This window comes from Homalodisca vitripennis, chromosome 3 (assembly GCF_021130785.1).
Source record: "Homalodisca vitripennis isolate AUS2020 chromosome 3, UT_GWSS_2.1, whole genome shotgun sequence".
NCBI lineage: Eukaryota > Metazoa > Arthropoda > Insecta > Hemiptera > Cicadellidae > Homalodisca > Homalodisca vitripennis.
In genome coordinates this window covers 138,957,142-138,976,419 of record NC_060209.1, presented here as the reverse complement: position 1 = coordinate 138,976,419, position 19,278 = coordinate 138,957,142, and the positions used below count along the sequence as shown (strand labels likewise).

The window sequence follows — 19,278 nt, the reverse complement described above, 5'->3', positions numbered from 1 at the left end:
ATTAGACATTTTACACCTATGAGAACGCCTTGCTTGATAAATACATTATTTATTTATTGTTTATTATAACTTTGGAGTTACTAAATAAACTTATATTAATGACAATACCTGTCTTATTAAACATTTTACACCTATGAGAACGTCTTGCTTGATAAAGACATTACTTATTTATTTATTGTTTATTATAACTTCGGAGTTACTAAATAAACTTATATTGATGACAATACCTGTCTTATTAAACATTTTACACCTATGAGAACGCCTTGCTTGATAAAGACATTACTTATTTATTTATTGTTTATTATAACTTCGGAGTTACTAAATAAACTTATATTGATGACAATACCTGTCTTATTAAACATTTTACACCTATGAGAACGCCTTGCTTGATAAAGACATTACTTATTTATTTATTGTTTATTATAACTTCGGAGTTACTAAATAAACTTATATTAATTAAAACACTTGTCTTGTTAGACACGATTGTATACCTTTAAGAACGCCCTGCTTGATAAAGCCATTACTTATTTATTTATTGTTTATTATAACTTCAGAGTTACTAAATAACTTATATTAATGACAATATAATGCCCTGATTGATAAAGACATTACATATTTGTTTATTGTTTATTACAACTTCGGGTGCAATATTCTTATGTATAAACAGGAAAGGGTTAAAAGCAATAAAACCTCAATTATGCAACAAACCGGACAGTAGACAAGGACATCTGTTACTAACCAGTTAAACCTCCATTACCCATCATTGCTTACAGTGAGTGATTGTTACTGCTACCGGTAGGACGGTCTGTGACGTGTTTTAGAAACTATTGGTGACGTAAATAGTTTTGTGTTTCATATTTATATATCATACACATTAAGTTTTGTGCATTATGTCGTGAAATTTCTGTGGGTAAAAACAAAGGTAATCGTAAATAAATATAGGTTAAAATTAGCTCCAAATGCAATTTTCAAAATAAAGATTGGTTGGTAATGCGACTAGAACTACTTGAATGAGTTCCAGTTTCAATCTGGATATTGAGAGCTCTAAAAGCGATTCATAAAATTACAGTAGAAGTATCATATTTAGATCTCAGCCACTGGATATATTTGTCATTTTATTTTCCTGTGATTAAGCAATGATTTATAACAGCTATAAATTACAAGGTAAAAGATAAATAAATTATAATGAGATAGGAAAATTGATGTTTCTGTTGTCGTTAACTCATCTTGGTAGCCTTTGTTTGTCACATTGTATAACGTTGCCCTAACGTTTTTTCTTTTCATTTTTTAGTTCAAAATATATGCATTTTTTATATACTTTATCTCGCCAGTTTAATAGTAAATTGGTGTATAACGTGGAAAGAAATTGGGACTCATGGAATAATACTTCATAATACGGAAGCAAGTGTATTAACATAGAATCTACAAACGCCACATCTTCATACATAAGTACTATTAGTCTTTTGGAACAGGTCAGGAAAACTAAGCGCCGCCAACTTGGTCTGGCACTTTTACATCGCATGTGTACAGCGTATCCTATACTACTCTGTACTAAATATTAGTACATCGTATTATTATTGGGTGGATTCAACGTCATTATACTGAATTCTAACGAAATCTTAGATGAAATGTGAAATGTAAATTGGAATTATTTTTTAGGCATTAGGTCTAGTTCTACAAAGTTTTACGTTCATGTTACGGGTGGAGTCTATATTTGACACACACGCACACACACACACACACACACACACACACACACACACACACACACACACACACACACACACACACACACACGTGCGCGCACAGAGTGCAAAATTAGATTTATTTAGTGTCTTGTCGTATTTTTTATATTCAATCTGTCAATAAAACCATTTCCAGCTACTTTCTGATGAAATTTTACTGTCAACAGTCATACAAACAATAAAATTCAGACACTTGAGCACTTCAGCTTCAATTTTATTGTAAGTAAGCTTGTACGCTTACCATATGACGAACTAACTTAATGTGAAACTAATGTTATCAGCACAGTACAATCTCCACAGTACCGCATGTAACGCGCTAACAGTACGACTGATTTAGCTCTAGCTACGAACTTCTTAAGGCGTTAATACAAATTTCAAACTTCATTAGCTTGTTTAGTACGCCAAAAATCTCACAAATGTAGAAAAACGTTTCGTTTTAAGGAATGGAACGAATTAATATATTGTTATTTTTATTTCCATATACACGTCACATAGCAAGTTGAATAAATTCACAAATATCTACAAATCCAGTTTAAACAGTCCGAAAAAACATATATTGATGCTATAAATTATCTGCTTTGCAACTACTTCAACGTAAAATACAGCAGCATAAAATCTTAAAATCCCCCAAGAATTAGATTTCCTGCCGATGTGTGTCAAAAATATAAACCGGTAAATCCTTTCTTAACGTATTCAGTTTTCAAAACACCAAGATAATCTTATAATATAATTTTAAAACTGCCTCTTCAAAATATTCAAATTTGATTTTCTGATAAAAAGTATTAAGATTAAATTATTCAAGAAAAACTATTTTGACATGTTTGTTAGTTTCCATCAAGTAGCAATTCATTGAAAGTTTCGTTACCATGTTATAGCCCTTCCATTTTATTTAAAAATTGCAGACCGTCATTAATGTCTTAGAGTTGAATTAATGTCTCCTATAATGTCTTAGAGTTGAATAGGGCGATTCTCCTATTCGCCAGAGAAATTTCAAGAGGCGTACTCCGCGATATTATCTCTATAATGACAGGAATCCCGCTGCAAAAGCCAGACCGAAATACTGAAAAATGTTCTTCAGGAAGATTGTTGTTATACTGCTCGTAGGCGTACTAAATACAACACTGATATTCGTTCAGCAGTGTCTATTGTCAAACAGAATAGTTCTAATTTTTTGTTATTGAAATCTATTAAAGTAATATATTTTAAGATAAAAAACGTAATATTTTATTGTCTGTTTCTATTTTAAGTATAATTTCAAAATAACTTATAAAAATCTAGCTAAATGTGCAAAGTGTTTTAACATATCCTAACAACTGTCCAGCTATCAAACTTATCTTTTATGAAATTAAATAAATAAAAAAGAGTGATATATAATATAATACATAAAATAATAGTACAATGATATAGAAATATAAGTACAGTTAATAGTGGTCTGAATATATGATATACGCTATACAGTAAAACAAAACAACTCCCATAATCTACAAGTTTCGGGTTTTTATATTTCTATTCTATAGCTTATCACTTGAAAGGCTGGAAAGTTTAATTATGCATGTTTGTCCAAATGATATCTCGAGAACAAAACCTATGGACTTGGAATTATGCATGAATCTTCATTTCTATATAGGCAACATCAAGTTTAATTATGGTTAATATTACTCCTTGGATTTGGCTGAGCGTTAATGAACAGTTTGTATTGGTCTTATAGATAACCATGACGGCAACGTGATACTCCTTGAATAATTTTATAAAAAACTGAGTATACGAGTATGACATTTTAACATGAAACATTGTAATACATGTTAGCATTGATAACATGAAACATGTAGCCTAATTAAATAAATTATACGAGTACACTTCATGCAAACTTAGCAAATACTGTTCCGCGGCACGTATTGTGCAACCAAGGTGAAAAGGTGAGAACTCCTATCTTGTTTTTGTGTACATTAAAAGAATACCCTTTTAAATACAAGTAAAACAGCATAAAAAGGATAAAGTCTTTACGTTTTTGTCTAAGTGTTCTGATACTTTACCTGTGAAGTGTTAAAAAAGCTACGTGAAAACATTTTCCCATTGAACAATACCTAACCAAGTAAGTATATTCTCAATACTCAGGTTGTATAATGATATTAGTTTGAACTAATAAGTATCTTACACATATTCTTCAGTAGATTGAATCTCAAAATAAGTATACCATAACCATCATTACGATTTATTGGAAGAACGAGGAGTTACTTCAATTTTTTAGTGTTGCTTCGTTTATTTCGCTGTATTTTTTATACAAGGCGCAGTGTACTCGTGCTATTGTCCGGCTTTAGCGAAGACTCAGTCAATAATGAGTCATACGACTGTTCAAAGTATCGCGCGTTGCATCCGTTGCGTCGATAGGTACGACGCCGCTTCGGATACAGAAAACCCGGTGAGTTGGCAAGTGTGACAACAATGTGGCGAGGACTGGCGATTGTTGTGACCTGAGAAATCTAGCGCTGGAGAGCGTAGGTTGGCAGGCCTGGAGATCAATAGCCGGAGTGTTGGGGTAGGTCCGATTCCTGGAGATCACGCCACTCTCCCTGCTCCACTCAGAGAAGTTGCGCAGTCCACAGTCCTCCCGCGCGCCACCATGGTCACAGCAGACTCGACCGCCAAAAAGTAAGTTCTTCATTCTCTCTTTAACTGAACCAAGTAACACTTACGTATCGCCATTTTCTGGCATGGTAGTAGCAATATCCTCCGTCTGAAGGTTAGGGTTAAATAATTTAATTCATACAATTTTAAAAGTTTGGTTAGTACTATTGTGTTTTTTTTTAGGTGGGCGTTGTCACGTGGATGACTTTGCCGGCACTTTCACCAAATACGAAATGATAAGCAATACATTTTGTGTGAAATGTAGTAGGGATATTTTAGCACGATTTCACTCAAATTTTGTCAAGGATTATAAGTGACTGCGATATTTATCAACAAATTTCAAATATTACACATGACGTAATAATCTTTGCGTCGTTCTTTTGCGGGCCGTGCCATAGCATTGTAGTATAAAGTTTTGCTACAACTTAAAGTGCCTTAGTCCCTACAAGCTTCAAGGTAATAATATAACACGGACAGATCTACATAATTCATAAAATACATATAGTGTTTTATCCACCTTATGAATAAAACTAACATATTCAGACAACATGTTCATATTTATAACTCTTTTACAATGATTTCGTTTTTTATTTATTTAAATTGTTTTCAAGCGGTTTTATTATACTGTACTAATAGGTGTTTCTGTATGGTACTTATTGTTTGATAAATGAATACTAAAAAATTCCAGTTTACACCAATAAAAACCATTGTAACTCATTGGTTGCAACAGTGTACGTCACACCCCAATATTACACACGACACCTCAAATCTTATTAGTAAAAGTGAAGTGTCAACATCGTATATATATATATATATATATATATATATATATATATATATATATATATATATATATATATATATATATATGTATATATATATATTTGTAAAGTACATTACAGCTACATTACTGATGCCTATACGTATGTGCCTCCCTTTATAATGAATGCTTCGTGGTTTATTATGACTAACCTACAATTAAAAAAAAAACTAAACATTATATATTAAACAGTTTTATTGATTAGTCTATAAATGCTAGTTTAACATGCTGTGTGTAGTGTTTTGGAACTCGCAGTGCCATGTCACTGTATCAGAAACGAACCGGTTGTACGTTAGTGAAGCAATAATGCAACCCTAACCCAGCACCCAAGTAGGTCACTCTACTTGACGGTGGGTCAAGATTGTAGCCTTGGTACTCCGTCCTGGAATGATGTTTCTTACTGATCCTACTTATAGCAATATCGTATAACAACAAGGTAAGAGTACGCCACACCAAGTATCGCGCAAAAAGCTTCGCTGATTTTCAAACGTACAGCTCATTTCAATATTGACAGGTAGATCGACAGACAAACATACGGAAGGGAACTACATACATCCTCCCTCAAACAAACGAGAAATTTCGTCAGTGATTTCAGGCTTCAAGGACGCTCAGCCATATTCCACGGTTGGACGTGTACAATTTAAAACTTATTCTTGTCTGTGTAGAATGAAGTTTCATTGACAAATAAACTCAAATCTTGTTGAGTTTCAAGTCTACAAATAAAATCTTTCTCGAGGTATCTTGCTATATTATTCATTCACATGTTTTCATCAAATTGGGTTTCAATCATTGTTAAATAATAGAAGTGTACACACCAAATCATCATAAAAGTATGTAATAAATAACAAATCATTTGCAAAAATTTCAGGAAAAAACAACTCGTCTTCATATGTTGGAGCTAATTCATTATTAATGCCTTTCAATAGTCATATTCTTATTGTTAATATCTCCAGTGGTGGAATACGTGCTATTATGTGTGGATTTTTAACACAGTTACAAGTTTATTAATAACTCAAATTGCATCAGAAAGTGTAAAAACTACTCTCTAAGTACGGTACCGCGACTCAAAAGTGGATGAATCCACTCAATCTAGTAATCCTATCCTGTCTTTAGAATAATCTTAAATGAATTAGCAAAGTACCACATATTAACAGTTTATTACATGCTTACTTTACCAGCCAACACAACAGACTACTCCGTTTTATAGGAAAGATTCCGGTTTTACCGTTATGTATAAAAAAGACTGAGTTTCGATGCCGATTCCGGCTCCGATTGTGCCAGCCGTTACTTTTCAATCGACCACTTTGCCGCAAGTATCACTTTCTAACCGCCTGGTGTTACAGCTTATGGTAAAAATTCGCTTTAACCGGCTTTTTTCGGCAGGAAATGAACGGTAACAACGCTTTATCTGCATAGGTTATATTGTTTATGCGGAACACTCACAGCGTATATATTTAACTTAATTCTAATACAAAACTGAATTCAATTTAGTATTTCCATACCTTCCGTTTTAAACCGATGTTTGTGAATCTTCATGACATCTTCTGTGTCCTTAATACAGTAAAGTTATTTCGTAATTTTCAGCTCACAATTAAATGTAGTAGTGTATAGAGAAGAGAAAATTACAATTCATCGAGTTTTACGACACGGGACAGTGCGCGGTGTCGCGATCGCTTTAACCGGCCTACTCGTTATCCGGCCTGGCTTCTAGTTCAGAGAGGCACGAAATGCCAAGCAAGCAAATTTGTCTAATTGTTCTAATTAATAATATTGTAAAATATGCTTTTATGGCCTATTAAAATCAAGTTTTTCTTTCTTTATAAATTTGAAAACGACTTACATTTTCAAATAAAGCACTTCATTTAGTGTGCATACCCTTTTGTCCTTATAATGCACAATTGTAAGCTGTTTCGGTTGCAACAGTCTTGCATGGCCATTTAATTGTCTTATTAAATTCATTTTTTATGTATTGGTTTCTTAATTACAATTTTAAAGACATTCTGTGAAATTCATTAACAGAGACTCAACGGCAAAAATAAGTCACAAAACTCTGACTCAAATAGTTCTGAAATAAAAATGTATCCTGTTTTAAGGTTGTATGAAGAATTACTTTTCAAATTTAATTTTATGCTCTTTAATAATTTGAGCCGGTTCAATACCTATATCTCCCCGGCTCATGTGTGTTTTATATAGTGTATGTGTGTGTGGTTTATTGCTGCAGAGGCCACTGACCATTTGAAGGCGTTTGGCCTTTCCGGTAGAGTGGCAAAGACTCCGAGCCGTGGTGTACTAGTTAGGAGTAGCTCCAGTTTTTATATTTTTGTTTAACTAAGTGTTTTATTTAGTTTTGCTGAGCTGTTCTCCTTCTAACATGTGCGGCTAAGTTTACGGCCCCTCACTGATGAGGTCCAGGAGATGAATTGATTTTCTGCTGTCATCTCTCCATCATGCGTGGTCGCAGAGAATCCTTTCGATTTTGCGCTCTGCTGAAGGACGGCCACCATGATGGACATTTCTACTAGTCAACATCTGTGATACCCTGCTCATATTCTTTATTTATTTGTTATTGTTATTGTTGCCATTTATATAGTTTATATTTTGTTATTTAATTTTAAGTTAGTTTTAGATATTATTTAGTTATTCTTTGGATTTCATTAGGAGCCCGCCCTTAGCCGAAGGATACCGGGTGGAATTGGCATTCTTGTTTCAAATTATGGCGTTTCTAATTTTTGTATGCAGGTGCACCTGATAAGGATTGTTTGAGGAATATACTACTGCAGGCACTTTTTTATTTTTTTTATTTTTTTTATTTATAGTATATATACTTATATATTTATATTGACTAGATAGGCCTATGTTGTGTCTTAGTAAATGACCTGAGTATGCTGACCACGGTGTTCTTTTTTTTTACCTAGTTTAGTTTTGATCCGGCATCCCGTTCGCCACCCATGGGGCGCGCGCTTCCCTGATGGTTTGCTGTGGTGTGCGAGCGGCGATGTACGGTTTCAATGTGGCTAAGGACCTGACTTTTCCTTTCATCTTGGGAGCAGATTTTATCGGAAAAAACTGGCATGATTTTGGATTTGGCCTCCAGTCATGTTTTCTTTGCTTTCGCCAGGCGGGTGCTCGTTCCCTTTTCAGATGTCGAGTCTCGTGGGACTGCTGCCTTAGAGATGGAAGATAAGAGCTTGACTCCTCCTGACCAACTAGGACATCTTACGCCGAAAGAGGCTGAGGACATAAGGCCAGATTTGTTCCAGTTTTCCTGAAGTCCTAACTGACAAACTGGGCACGACCAATCTCTTGGAATACGAGATTCGTCTTACAGACACCGTCCTGTACGTTCCCATCCATATAAGCTTGCTCCGCCCAAGATGGAAATTCTGAGAAATATGAGATGATGATTTACTTAAGAGTGGGGTAATCGAGCCGTCTTGCTCAAATTTTTCCCAGTCCAGCGTTTCTAGTGCCGAAACCTAATGGAAGTCCAGATTGGTCCTGGATTATCGAAAGCTCAATGCTCAGATAGAAATTGACTCCGTGCCTCTCCCCGATTTGCATTCTGCTTTCGACTGGTTTGGTAAGGCCAAGTATTTCTCCATTTTTGATCTTAATCAGGCATATCATCAGATTCCTCTAAAACACGAGTCTCGACCTCTCACTGCCTTTTGTGTGCCTTGGAATTTTGTACCAGTTTCACCCGAGTGCCAATGGGCTTGGCTGTGGGGGCCCAAACACTCACCAGACTCCTGGATTCTATCTTTCATGATGTCAAATTTAAGTTCGTGTTCAACTATCTGGATGACCTGCTTGTGTACAGTGAGAGTTATGAGGAGCACTTGACTCATCTAGAGGAAGTTCTAACTAGGCTGCGAGAGTCTGGCCTTACCGTCAATCCTGAAAAGGTGAGTTTTTGCTCAGCCTGAAATATCGTTTCTGGGTCATCTTGTCTCTTCTCGAGGTGTTTGTATTGATCCAGAGAGAACCCAGGCAATCAGGGAGTTTCCTCCTCCTAAGGATGCCAAGGGGATTGCCCGTTTTGTGGGAATGATAAATTTTTATCGTCGTTTCATCCCCAATGTTGCTGAAGTGGCGGCCCCTCTGAACTCTCTTAGGAAAAAGGGTGCCAAGTTTGAGTGGGGTGAAGCGCAACAGACTGCTTTTGAGCAGCTGAAAGAGGCAGTGATGCAGCCCCCAGTCTTGGCTATGCCTGATTTCAGTCGTAAGTTCGTCTTGCAAACTGATGCTTCCTCCTTAGCCGTTGCTGCTGTTTTATCGCAAGAAGTAGATGTATCCGGCAGCCCATAGCTTATGCTTCACGCACGTTAACCCCTTGTGAGAAGAAGAGTTGTTCTGTTTATGAGCTGGAATGTTTGGCTGTCGTGTTTGGAATTAATAAGTTCAGGCGTTACCTAGAACATAAAGAATTTTTGTTGAAACCGACAACCAGGCACTTTCTTGGCTCCTTGCCCACCCCCGTCAGCTCGGGAAGATTGGTCGCTGGGTAGTCCAAATTTCTGCCCTTAAGTTCACAGTGCAGCACGTGCGAGGCACCCAAAATATCATAGCGGACACTCTGTCACGCATGTATCACTTACCCAACGACCACCAGAATTTATCAGAGCCGCCATGTTGTGGCGTGCTCCTAGACTTTCCTCTGGCATTTTCGGACATTGTTTCCACACCAACTTAAGGATCCCGAGCTGACTGCTATCATCAATGAGCTTAAAAACGGAGGTGCCCACCCTCCTTATTTTCTGTACCGAGGTGCTCTATGCTACCGTGACAAGCAGCGGAGAAAACCTAAGTTAGTGCTGCCAAGCTTTCTTGTACCGATGGTCTTTCAGTATTTTCATTCTTCTCCTGTGGGCGGACATCTAGGAATTCATAAGACCATCGCGAAGATTAGGGATCAGTTCATCTGGAAAGGTATGGACCGGGATATTGCAGCTCGAGTACGTTCTTGTGAACTGTGCTCGCTAAGCAAACCCGCTCAAAATACCAAGTTGGGTCTTTTGTCATCTGAGGTGGCGGAAAAACCTTTGGAGAAGGTTTTCATTGACTATGTTGGGCCTCTCCCGCGTAGCAAGTCCGGAAATAAGTTTCCTACTTGTTTGTGTGGATGCCTTCTCCAAGTTTGTTTGGTTGTTCCCATTGCGGAGTGCTACCGCGCAGCTCACGGTGCAAGCACTTCGTAACCATTTTTTTCAACACTTTGGAATCCCCGCCACCTTAGTTTCCGATAATGGTTCACAGTTTGTCTCCAATATCTTTAAAAGAATGTGCTTTGGGCACGGAATCCGCCATGTGACTACTTCCCCTTTCTATCCTCAGCCTTCTCACGCCGAACGGTTTAATCGCAATCTTCGATCTGCTCTCATTGCCTTTCATGCGGAAAATCAGACCACCTGGGATCAACAACAACTACCTTGGATCCAATTTGCCTTTAATACGGCCCAGCATGAAAGTCACAAGGCGGTACCTTTTCGAGTTATTATTTGGGCTTTCCGCCAAACAACCCTTTGGCGAACCTTTGGAAAATTAGCGATCTTCTGCCACCTCCCAATGTGAAAGCCACTTGGGAGGCAGCCAGGCGGAATCTCATTCGGGCTAGGGAGTTAGTAAGGAGGAAGTACAACCGAGGTCGTATTGCCAATCCCTTCCAGGTGGGGGATCTAGTTTACTGCAAGGCTCACCCAGTCAGTTCGGCTGTGGATAAAAGAGCTGCTAAACTTTGCTACAGGTGGACTGGTCCCCACCGCATCTTGAAGTTTCTGACTCCGGTGACTGCCCGACTGGGAGATCCTCAGTCCGGGAAGATTTTCAGGAAGGCGCACATATCCCATCTGAAGCCTTGCCGGAGTCATCCGTGATTTCTCTTTAGTCTGTGCGGGAGGGTTTTAGGTCCAGAGGCCTGATCACCTCTGCTCCTTCTTCCCTGATCAAGGTTCCTGTTTTCTTCTTTGTACCCACGCAACTCTTGGAGTGATTTCTTGCCTCCAACTGGATTTTCTTGGTTTTCCCTTCTGCAGACTTCAGGGTTTCCGGTTTATAATTCTTCAACCATTGGGGGGAGAGGCATTTCGTTTGGTTCTTCATTTTGAAGAAATTAACAGAGGGGAGTTCCTCCTTTTGGGGGGGGAGTCTGAGCCGGTTCAATACCTATATCTCCCCGGCTCATGTGTGTTTTATATAGTGTATGTGTGTGTGGTTTATTGGCTGCAGAGGCCACTGACCATTTGAAGGCGTTTGGCCTTTCCGGTAGAGTGGCAAAGACACCGAGCCGTGGTGTACTAGTTAGGAGTAGCTCCAGTTTTATATTTTTGTTTAACTAAGTGTTTTATTTAGTTTTGCTGAGCTGTTCTCCTTCTAACATGTGCGGCTAAGTTTACGGCCCCTCACTGATGAGGTCCAGGAGATGAATTGATTTTTCTGCTGTCATCTCTCCATCATGCGTGGTCGCAGAGAACCTTCGATTTTGCGCTCCGCTGAAGGACGGCCACCATGATGGACATTTCTACTAGTCAACATCTGTGATACCCTGCTCATATTCTTTATTTATTTGTTATTGTTATTGTTGCCATTTATATAGTTTTATATTTTGTTATTTAATTTTAAGTTTAGTTTTAGATATTATTTAGTTATTTCTTGGATTTCATTAGGAGCCCGCCCTTAGCCGAAGGATACCGGGTGGAATTGGCATTTCTTGTTTCAAATTATGGCGTTTCTAATTTTTGTATGCAGGTGCACCTGATAAGGATTGTTTGAGGAATATACTACTGCAGGCACTTTTTATTTTTTTTTATTTATAGTATATATACTTATATATTTATATTGACTAGATAGGCCTATGTTGTGTCTTAGTAAATGAACCCTGAGTATGCTGACCACGGTGTTCTTTTTTTTTACCTAGTTTAGTTTTGATCCGGCATCCCGTTCGCCACCATGGGCGCGCGCTTCCCTGATGGTTTGCTGTGGGTGTGCGAGCGGCGATGTACGGTTTCAAAGTTGTAAATCTTATTGTACAAATTTTATTTTGCTGTTCTTTCACAACTGTGATAAGATGCGTCTCATTTTACATCAAATCCAACAAAACTTACCAAACATTTTTTCCTCTTCAATGGCTACTTATTCTTCTTTTTGAAAATATGTTTTCGTGTATCTTGTGTTTTGGAAAATACACCAAGATGTTTAAAACATCTTTTTTAATTATTGAAAATATTGTATACTTTTAGATTGTATTTTAAACTAATTACAAAGTTTTTCAGCCAAAAAATCACATAGTTTCTAGTTTTTAACTATTTCTTAGTTACTGTATGCATTTATAAACATAAACCCATAGCACAAACAACCAGACAGACACTAAATGACACATTTGTTTTATTTATTTAGAACATAAAACATTTCCTACCATTTGTGCACATCACTTTCACTCTATACATTCTTTGTTCATCCAGATTTTTGAAAATTTTACTGTAAAAAACAGTTAAACTATTAATCAGATATCTTACAAAATGCCTACAAGACATAAATGCCAGCTTATTGCACAATAGCATTAAACTCTAGCATGAATTATTAGACAATTAATGTATCCTGAGAAGGCAGTATTTATTGGCTGTTCTTTGTGAGTTGCTAATCAAATATTAGTTTCTACATGTTTTAAGATGCCTTCATAGCATTCTGCTTGTTACAACTATCTCTGTGATAGAATTCTGATAATCTTTTGCATGTCTTTGCTGATCACTTCCATTCCCCAAACAAACTATCATGTTTGAAAAAGTACATATTGGAAATATTGTGACCTTGTTCACTTAAAAATACTGTATACTCTCTATCTTTTTAAAAATTGATTTAAGAGCTTAGACCACATGCACTGTAAAATCACAGAACCTTTTTTATAAATAAACCTTTAATGATATCAAAATTAATAAAATATTTTCAATCTTTTATCTGGGGGAATGTAGCTATTAGAAATAATCTTTCTTCTGATAAAACCATAAGTAATATATCTTCGCAAAGAGATAGAACATGTTGTAATGTCTATCAAGATATTCTTAGCCAGAAAAGTTTTAGTAGTTGAGGTTAATATTTCTTGTTATATTTTACCATCTGTGTTGATTGTTTCTCTAAATTTTACAGTTGTAACCAACTTAATTTACGGCAATTAAGATCAATAACAATAATATATTTTTAATGCCTTAATTTCTGGTTGCATATATTTGTGAGATGCTTTTTGTTAAAGTGAAAGGTATAGATAATACGCATCCAAATACCCTTTATTATTTCCTAGTTTATTACTATTTTTTATAGTTGTTAAAAAAATCTCAAAGATTTAAAACATAAAGTTTGATTATGAAAAATCAATACACATTCTCAGAAAACTTCAAATTATTTGGATACTTAAAATCTAACTAATAAAATAATAAATACATCTTTCACATCTCAGCGATCAAAGCAAGAGAGAAAATTTTAAGTTTGATTGTATGGGTTAAAATACACTAGGTTGCACTATGTTAGTAAAACCATTTCTCAATAAATAGGAATAAAATAAAATAAATGGTTAGTACATGTATGAAAATACTACCAGTATGTATTTTCATATAAATGTGCAACTGATCTCTTGTATCTTCAAGGGCATAAAGATAATGAACTGACAAGGCATCATAATTGGGAGCAGCTTGAAGCTTGTTAGATGCATTGTTTAAATTCATGTTAATTAATGCCAATTGTTTTCGCAACACTTAGATCTTGGCGACATGATCATCTTATGTAAGCACTAATAAACATGGAAACTCCTTTTATACCTTTATGTCATTGTGTGTTGACATAAAAACACCCAAATAAAAATATGCTACATAATAAAGTATTATTAGGCTACTAAATAATTTGTTTATGTAATGTTATATGTTGCTATTATTTTTCTTCAATAAAACAGTTTGATTTATGTGGAAAACCACTTGAGTAGAAAGTATTTGATAGGTATAAATATTAGAGAGACCTGGAATTACCTGTCTTTTTATCTTATTTGTTCGTGCTATCATAACTATTATTTACGTGTCTGGGTTGGTCTCAATGTACCCAGCTCAAAACATATGACTCGTAAAAAGTTATTATTTGATATTTTTAACCATTTGATTTAATAAAAAACTAGTTTGTGTTCTATTAAAATACAAATTGAGAATGTAATCCTTAAAGTTTGGACTCTTTCACAAATAAATTGATTTCTCTTATTTTTTAAAGTGTCAGAAGTCACAAATATCGGGGTAGCAGGGAATTCCAAAAATACTTTCTATTAGTTTTTATTACTGTAATTTTGCAAACATTTTTGAAGAATAAAAAAACTCATATCATCTGGGATGAAACTTATTATTCTTTAATATAGTACATTTCAAGGAGTTATTTCTTTCATATCAATGAAAACATAATGAAGAGTACAGCTCTTTCAAAATGAGTTACAATCTTTCATCAGTACCTAACATGTATATTATGTTTAGGTAATTTAGTACTAATAAGATTGTGTACTCATGGACCATATCTGTGCCGGATATATCTGCTGCTCTGCCTTTCTTAAACTATTATAGGATTGATTGTGAAATGTTTTTGTTGTAGAGAAGAGAAATCCCAGAGGATGGCGTATGATGATATCCTATTGCACCTGGGAGAGTTTGGTCCTTACCAGCGTCGGATATATCTGCTTCTGTGCCTTCCAGCCATTGTTGTTGCCCTTCACAAGCTAGCAGGAGTCTTCTTACAGGCCAAGGCAGAGCATAGGTCAGTGTACAGAAGGTCCTCACTTCTGTAAACCACAACAATGATATTCTGTTTCATTGATCCTTTGACGCAAAGATCAGACATAACCTCATTTATATAACCAATCTTGTATAGAAAACTGATTGAATGCAAAACATTTATTGAATGAATATTGTACTTCAACAGAATAGCTGAAATATATCAAGATTAGAATGGGGTTAAAATTAAGTTTAGACATGTTGTGTGAACCTTGTTTTGAGATCCGGAAAACCTAGAGGATAGTCATGACACCAGCCACATAAGCTAAGAACTGAAATATAGTAAGTTGATCTCCTTGTTAATCAAGCTGGCTTATAAGTATAATCTTGTTTCTTCATTAGATAGCCTTATTTTCTATCAAAATTACAAAATTTTGTTTTTAGGATGAAGTAACGTATGTTTGACTAAATACTTACAGATAGATAGTTGTCACTCCAACATGTAATTTCCCACTTGAAGTATGACTAATGTGTCAACTTGAATGACATGCATTCAAAATTACAAATGCCTTCATGTTCTGTATTGGTTTGCACTTCATTGAGTCATAAATTAATTAATAAAAAAAGCAATGAAGATGGTTCTGAAAAATGTATGTATTCAGTTTAAGTTAATGCAAAAAATCTACAATTACTGTGAAAAATTTTGACAAAACACATACCAGTATGTCAACATCATTTTCATATAGAGAGTGTCCTATGATAACTGCTCAAAATTTCACCAGGTTGTTCATTAGGTAAAAATATTTGTCATATAATGTATCCTACCTTGAGTCCTATCTCTGTTTACATCTGTCTTTATGTGTATTTTTGGGAAAACTATATTTTTAAATTAAATAATGTTGTAAAATTCAAGTTTTACAAAATATTTAGTCTAATTCAGATCTTTTTTTTAATTTTTTTTAGAAAAGTAATATTTCAGGTTTCAGTATTTTGTATGATTGTGTTGGCCATACACAATTTTAAAACTCTCATAACACTTAAAACAGCATATATTATGAAAGATTTACAAGAATATGGAAATATGGGTTACTTTTAAATGAACGATTTAATAACACCGTCATTACAGCAAATAATAATGGAATGGTAAAGGTTTTAACTAGCACCATATCCAATTTAAAATAAATGAATCGAGTTGCTAAGTTTATTTAACTGCTAATTAATTACAAGTGGATTGTTGCATTTAATAGCTGATATTACTAGTTTATTTATTTTGAACACTTGCTATAAAATTTGTTTGGACGCATTACGTGCTGTTTTGTCAAACTTATCTTTTAATTTAATTTTATATATTTATGTACGAGGCGTGTTCAGAAAGTAAGTTCCGTTAAAAAAAACAAGTAAAATAATCTTTTTTTCAACACATTTTTGTTCTACATGAAAGCCCAAACCTTAAACTATTTTTTGACATAGTTTCCACCGATGTTCAAACACTTGTAGCGGGTGATCAATTTGTCTATACCCTCTCCGTAGAAGGTTCCCACCAAGGAATGTAGCCATGACTCCACTTTATTATTTAATTTTATTCTTATTTTACTGGAGTTTGATTTACTAAAAAAGTTACTTAAAGTTCGTCACTTTAATATTTTAGATGTTTTATTACATTTAATCACTAAAATTACTAGCTTCTTGTTCTAATAGGACTATACTTTGTATGACAAAAATTATTTGTATTTACCTTCAGAACAAACTGTTAGTTATACATAAATCTAATACAGTATTACAATGTTACTTATAGTCTTTACAAATCTGTGGATATTGATACAAATAGATATAGGTAGATTGTATTGTATTCTGATCTGTATATAGCTTATTTAGTAACTTGAGATTATATACTCATTTTCTATTGAAATTCTCGAAGTTTTAAAAACAATTGTTGTTATAAAAAGTTTTCAAAGTCTATAATTTATCCAAATTATTGTCCATGGCCCATGCAGTATTTCGGTCAGGAAAATACTGTATCTGGTTCATCAATCATTCAGATCATTGTGAAGTCTCCATTTGCATTCTAATGCTGTATGAATACTAGTATAGTAACACTTGAACGAAAGAGTTTAGTAATGTTCTAATCACCAATAAACAATGTCAACTCACTTTTACAGGTGTTTATTGCCTTTTGAGTCAGACAATGCTACCTACTATGGTCTAACAGAACAGCAGATGAGGCTATCCTACCCCTGGGATTACCTGGCCAAGGGGTACTCCGCTTGTAGGATGTACGACACCAACTACACTGAGGAATACTTTCACAACAATGTCCCTGCCAATCAGACGGTTACTTGTGACAGATACGTCTACAACACGGAGAAGTATCAAAGCACCACTCTGATGGAAGTGAGTTAATATTTTTAATGAAATCTGATCTATTTTTTAAAATTAAATGACATATGATGAAAGCTCTAGTTTTTTTAACTTATAAAAATTCATTAATGAGTTGGAGATTTCCTGGTACAGACATAAGCTCTGGATGAACAGAGATGTTATTAATAGGTGTGTAGTTCATGCTTCTTTTCATCTTCAACATTTACCTTTGAGAGAAACAGTATCTACTGAAATATACAGCCTATAACCTGTGAAATCCTATTAATATATTGAATCATCTTGATACTTAATACAATGTTATATTTTGAATCATGTCATGTAAGATTAGTTCACAGATTTGAACAGATACCTTATCACAGCATATGTTCTTATGAATTTAAAAGAGTGATATGTAAGGAAACAGAAATTTCACATCTAATGCAAAGCAAACATTTTTAACTTAGAGCCAATCAAGTTTTATATTATTGAACTAATTTTTTCATTTTATTAAAACAGGTACCTAAAACATCACTTTAAAAAGTATTCATAAAATGTATCAATTCATTTTTAGGGTATTTTTAGTTCAAAATTGAGTTATTGATAATAGTTAATAGAAAATATCTTTGTTTACATGTTTTTAAAGAACAGTATAGGTGCCAAGCAGTAATACACAATAAATAGATAGAGCAATTGGAAAAGTCTATCTCAGATGTGCCATTTTTGCTCTCTCAACAAATTCAGTGAGTCTGTAGATTGTTTTCCAAAATGAGCCAGTTACGTAGTCTTCACTTTAATGAAATTTGATTATGAAATCTGGATTTCTAAACAACCCGATGTTATTAGTGAACAGGATGACCACCATTATGTTTGAAGATGGCACCGTCAAGATCCCAAACTATTTGAAAGTATTTCTGCAACTCTCACGATATTGAAGACCAGCCATGCACCTAACTACCTTATTCTGGAGTACCAATACCCGCTTGAGATTATTGTCAGAACAGACACCCCAAAGAAGGATCTCATAAATGATGTGGGACACAAATAAAGCAAAATAGGCAGTTTTTGCAGCTTCATTAGCGCAGATTGCCCTGAATCTTTTTAGAGCAAAGATAGAGGAACTCAGCTTCTGGCATATGGAGTGGCCATACCATGAGATGATCCAGTCATCCATAATCAAACCCAGATGTCTAATGGATGTTACAGTTAAATTGGGTAGACCACATACATAATTGTTATGTCCCTCTATTAATAGTTGTTTTATTTTGTCTTCATTTAGTACTAAGTCATTTTTATGCAATATTCAATGCAATGTGTGCGAATACCTCCAATGCTTCAAGTGATCTGTTGTTGGTGATCAGAATGGTGCCATCAGATACATGATTAGGTGACAAAAGGCTTCTTAGGATCTAGTAAGAAGATCTTCAGTATATAGCTCGAATAGTATTGGACCAAGTACCAAGTGAAGAACACCCATATGTCAGGGAAAATGATCTGGCAGTGTTAGTTAGACCATTTTTTATTTGCTTCAACTCTACTATCTGCTTACGACTATGTAGGTAGTCCTGTTCAAGGAAAAGCAGGAAAACCAGTTCAAGTCTATGTCTTTGATGCTCAAGGATCTGTTTTCTCACAGTTAGGCCATGATCAATATAGTCAAAGGCTTTGCTAAGATCTAGGAATACATTGGCTACAGTGTCTTCAGCTTCCAATTGTTAAGAATGCATTCAATCAGATCCACCAGGGCAATTGTTGACTTTCCAGCAATAAAACCGTGTTGGTTTTTGTGAGTGAGAGAGTTTTGCTGCTGGTGGTTTAGTAGTAGTGGGATAGCACCACTTTCTCATTCATTTCGGATACCGCTGGGACAAGTGATGTTGGCCTGTAGTTTTGTAATACCTTTTCATAAAGAGAATACATTTTTGAAATTTTTAATATTGAGAATAAATACCTTGGACAAGGGATTACTCATATTTATTATGTTTGTTAGTGACAGGCAGATATT

General features: G+C 35.1%; 1 protein-coding gene across 3 annotated transcripts in view; it reads left to right on the top strand.

Moving 5' to 3' along the window:
* LOC124357556 (organic cation transporter protein) overlaps nucleotides 1-19,278 on the top strand; it is a 44,233-nt gene that overhangs the window by 9,909 nt on the left and 15,046 nt on the right. Inside the window, exons 1-3 of one of the 3 annotated variants that reach the window (XM_046809469.1) lie at nucleotides 806-922; nucleotides 14,800-14,961; nucleotides 17,078-17,309. In XM_046809469.1, coding sequence (XP_046665425.1) covers nucleotides 14,819-14,961; nucleotides 17,078-17,309 — 375 coding nt within the window. In that variant the 5' untranslated portion in view covers nucleotides 806-922; nucleotides 14,800-14,818. Of the gene's footprint in view, nucleotides 1-805; nucleotides 923-4,252; nucleotides 4,395-14,799; nucleotides 14,962-17,077; nucleotides 17,310-19,278 lie in introns of those variants that run through there. The other 2 variants (XM_046809467.1, XM_046809468.1) reach the window with 2 other exon arrangements.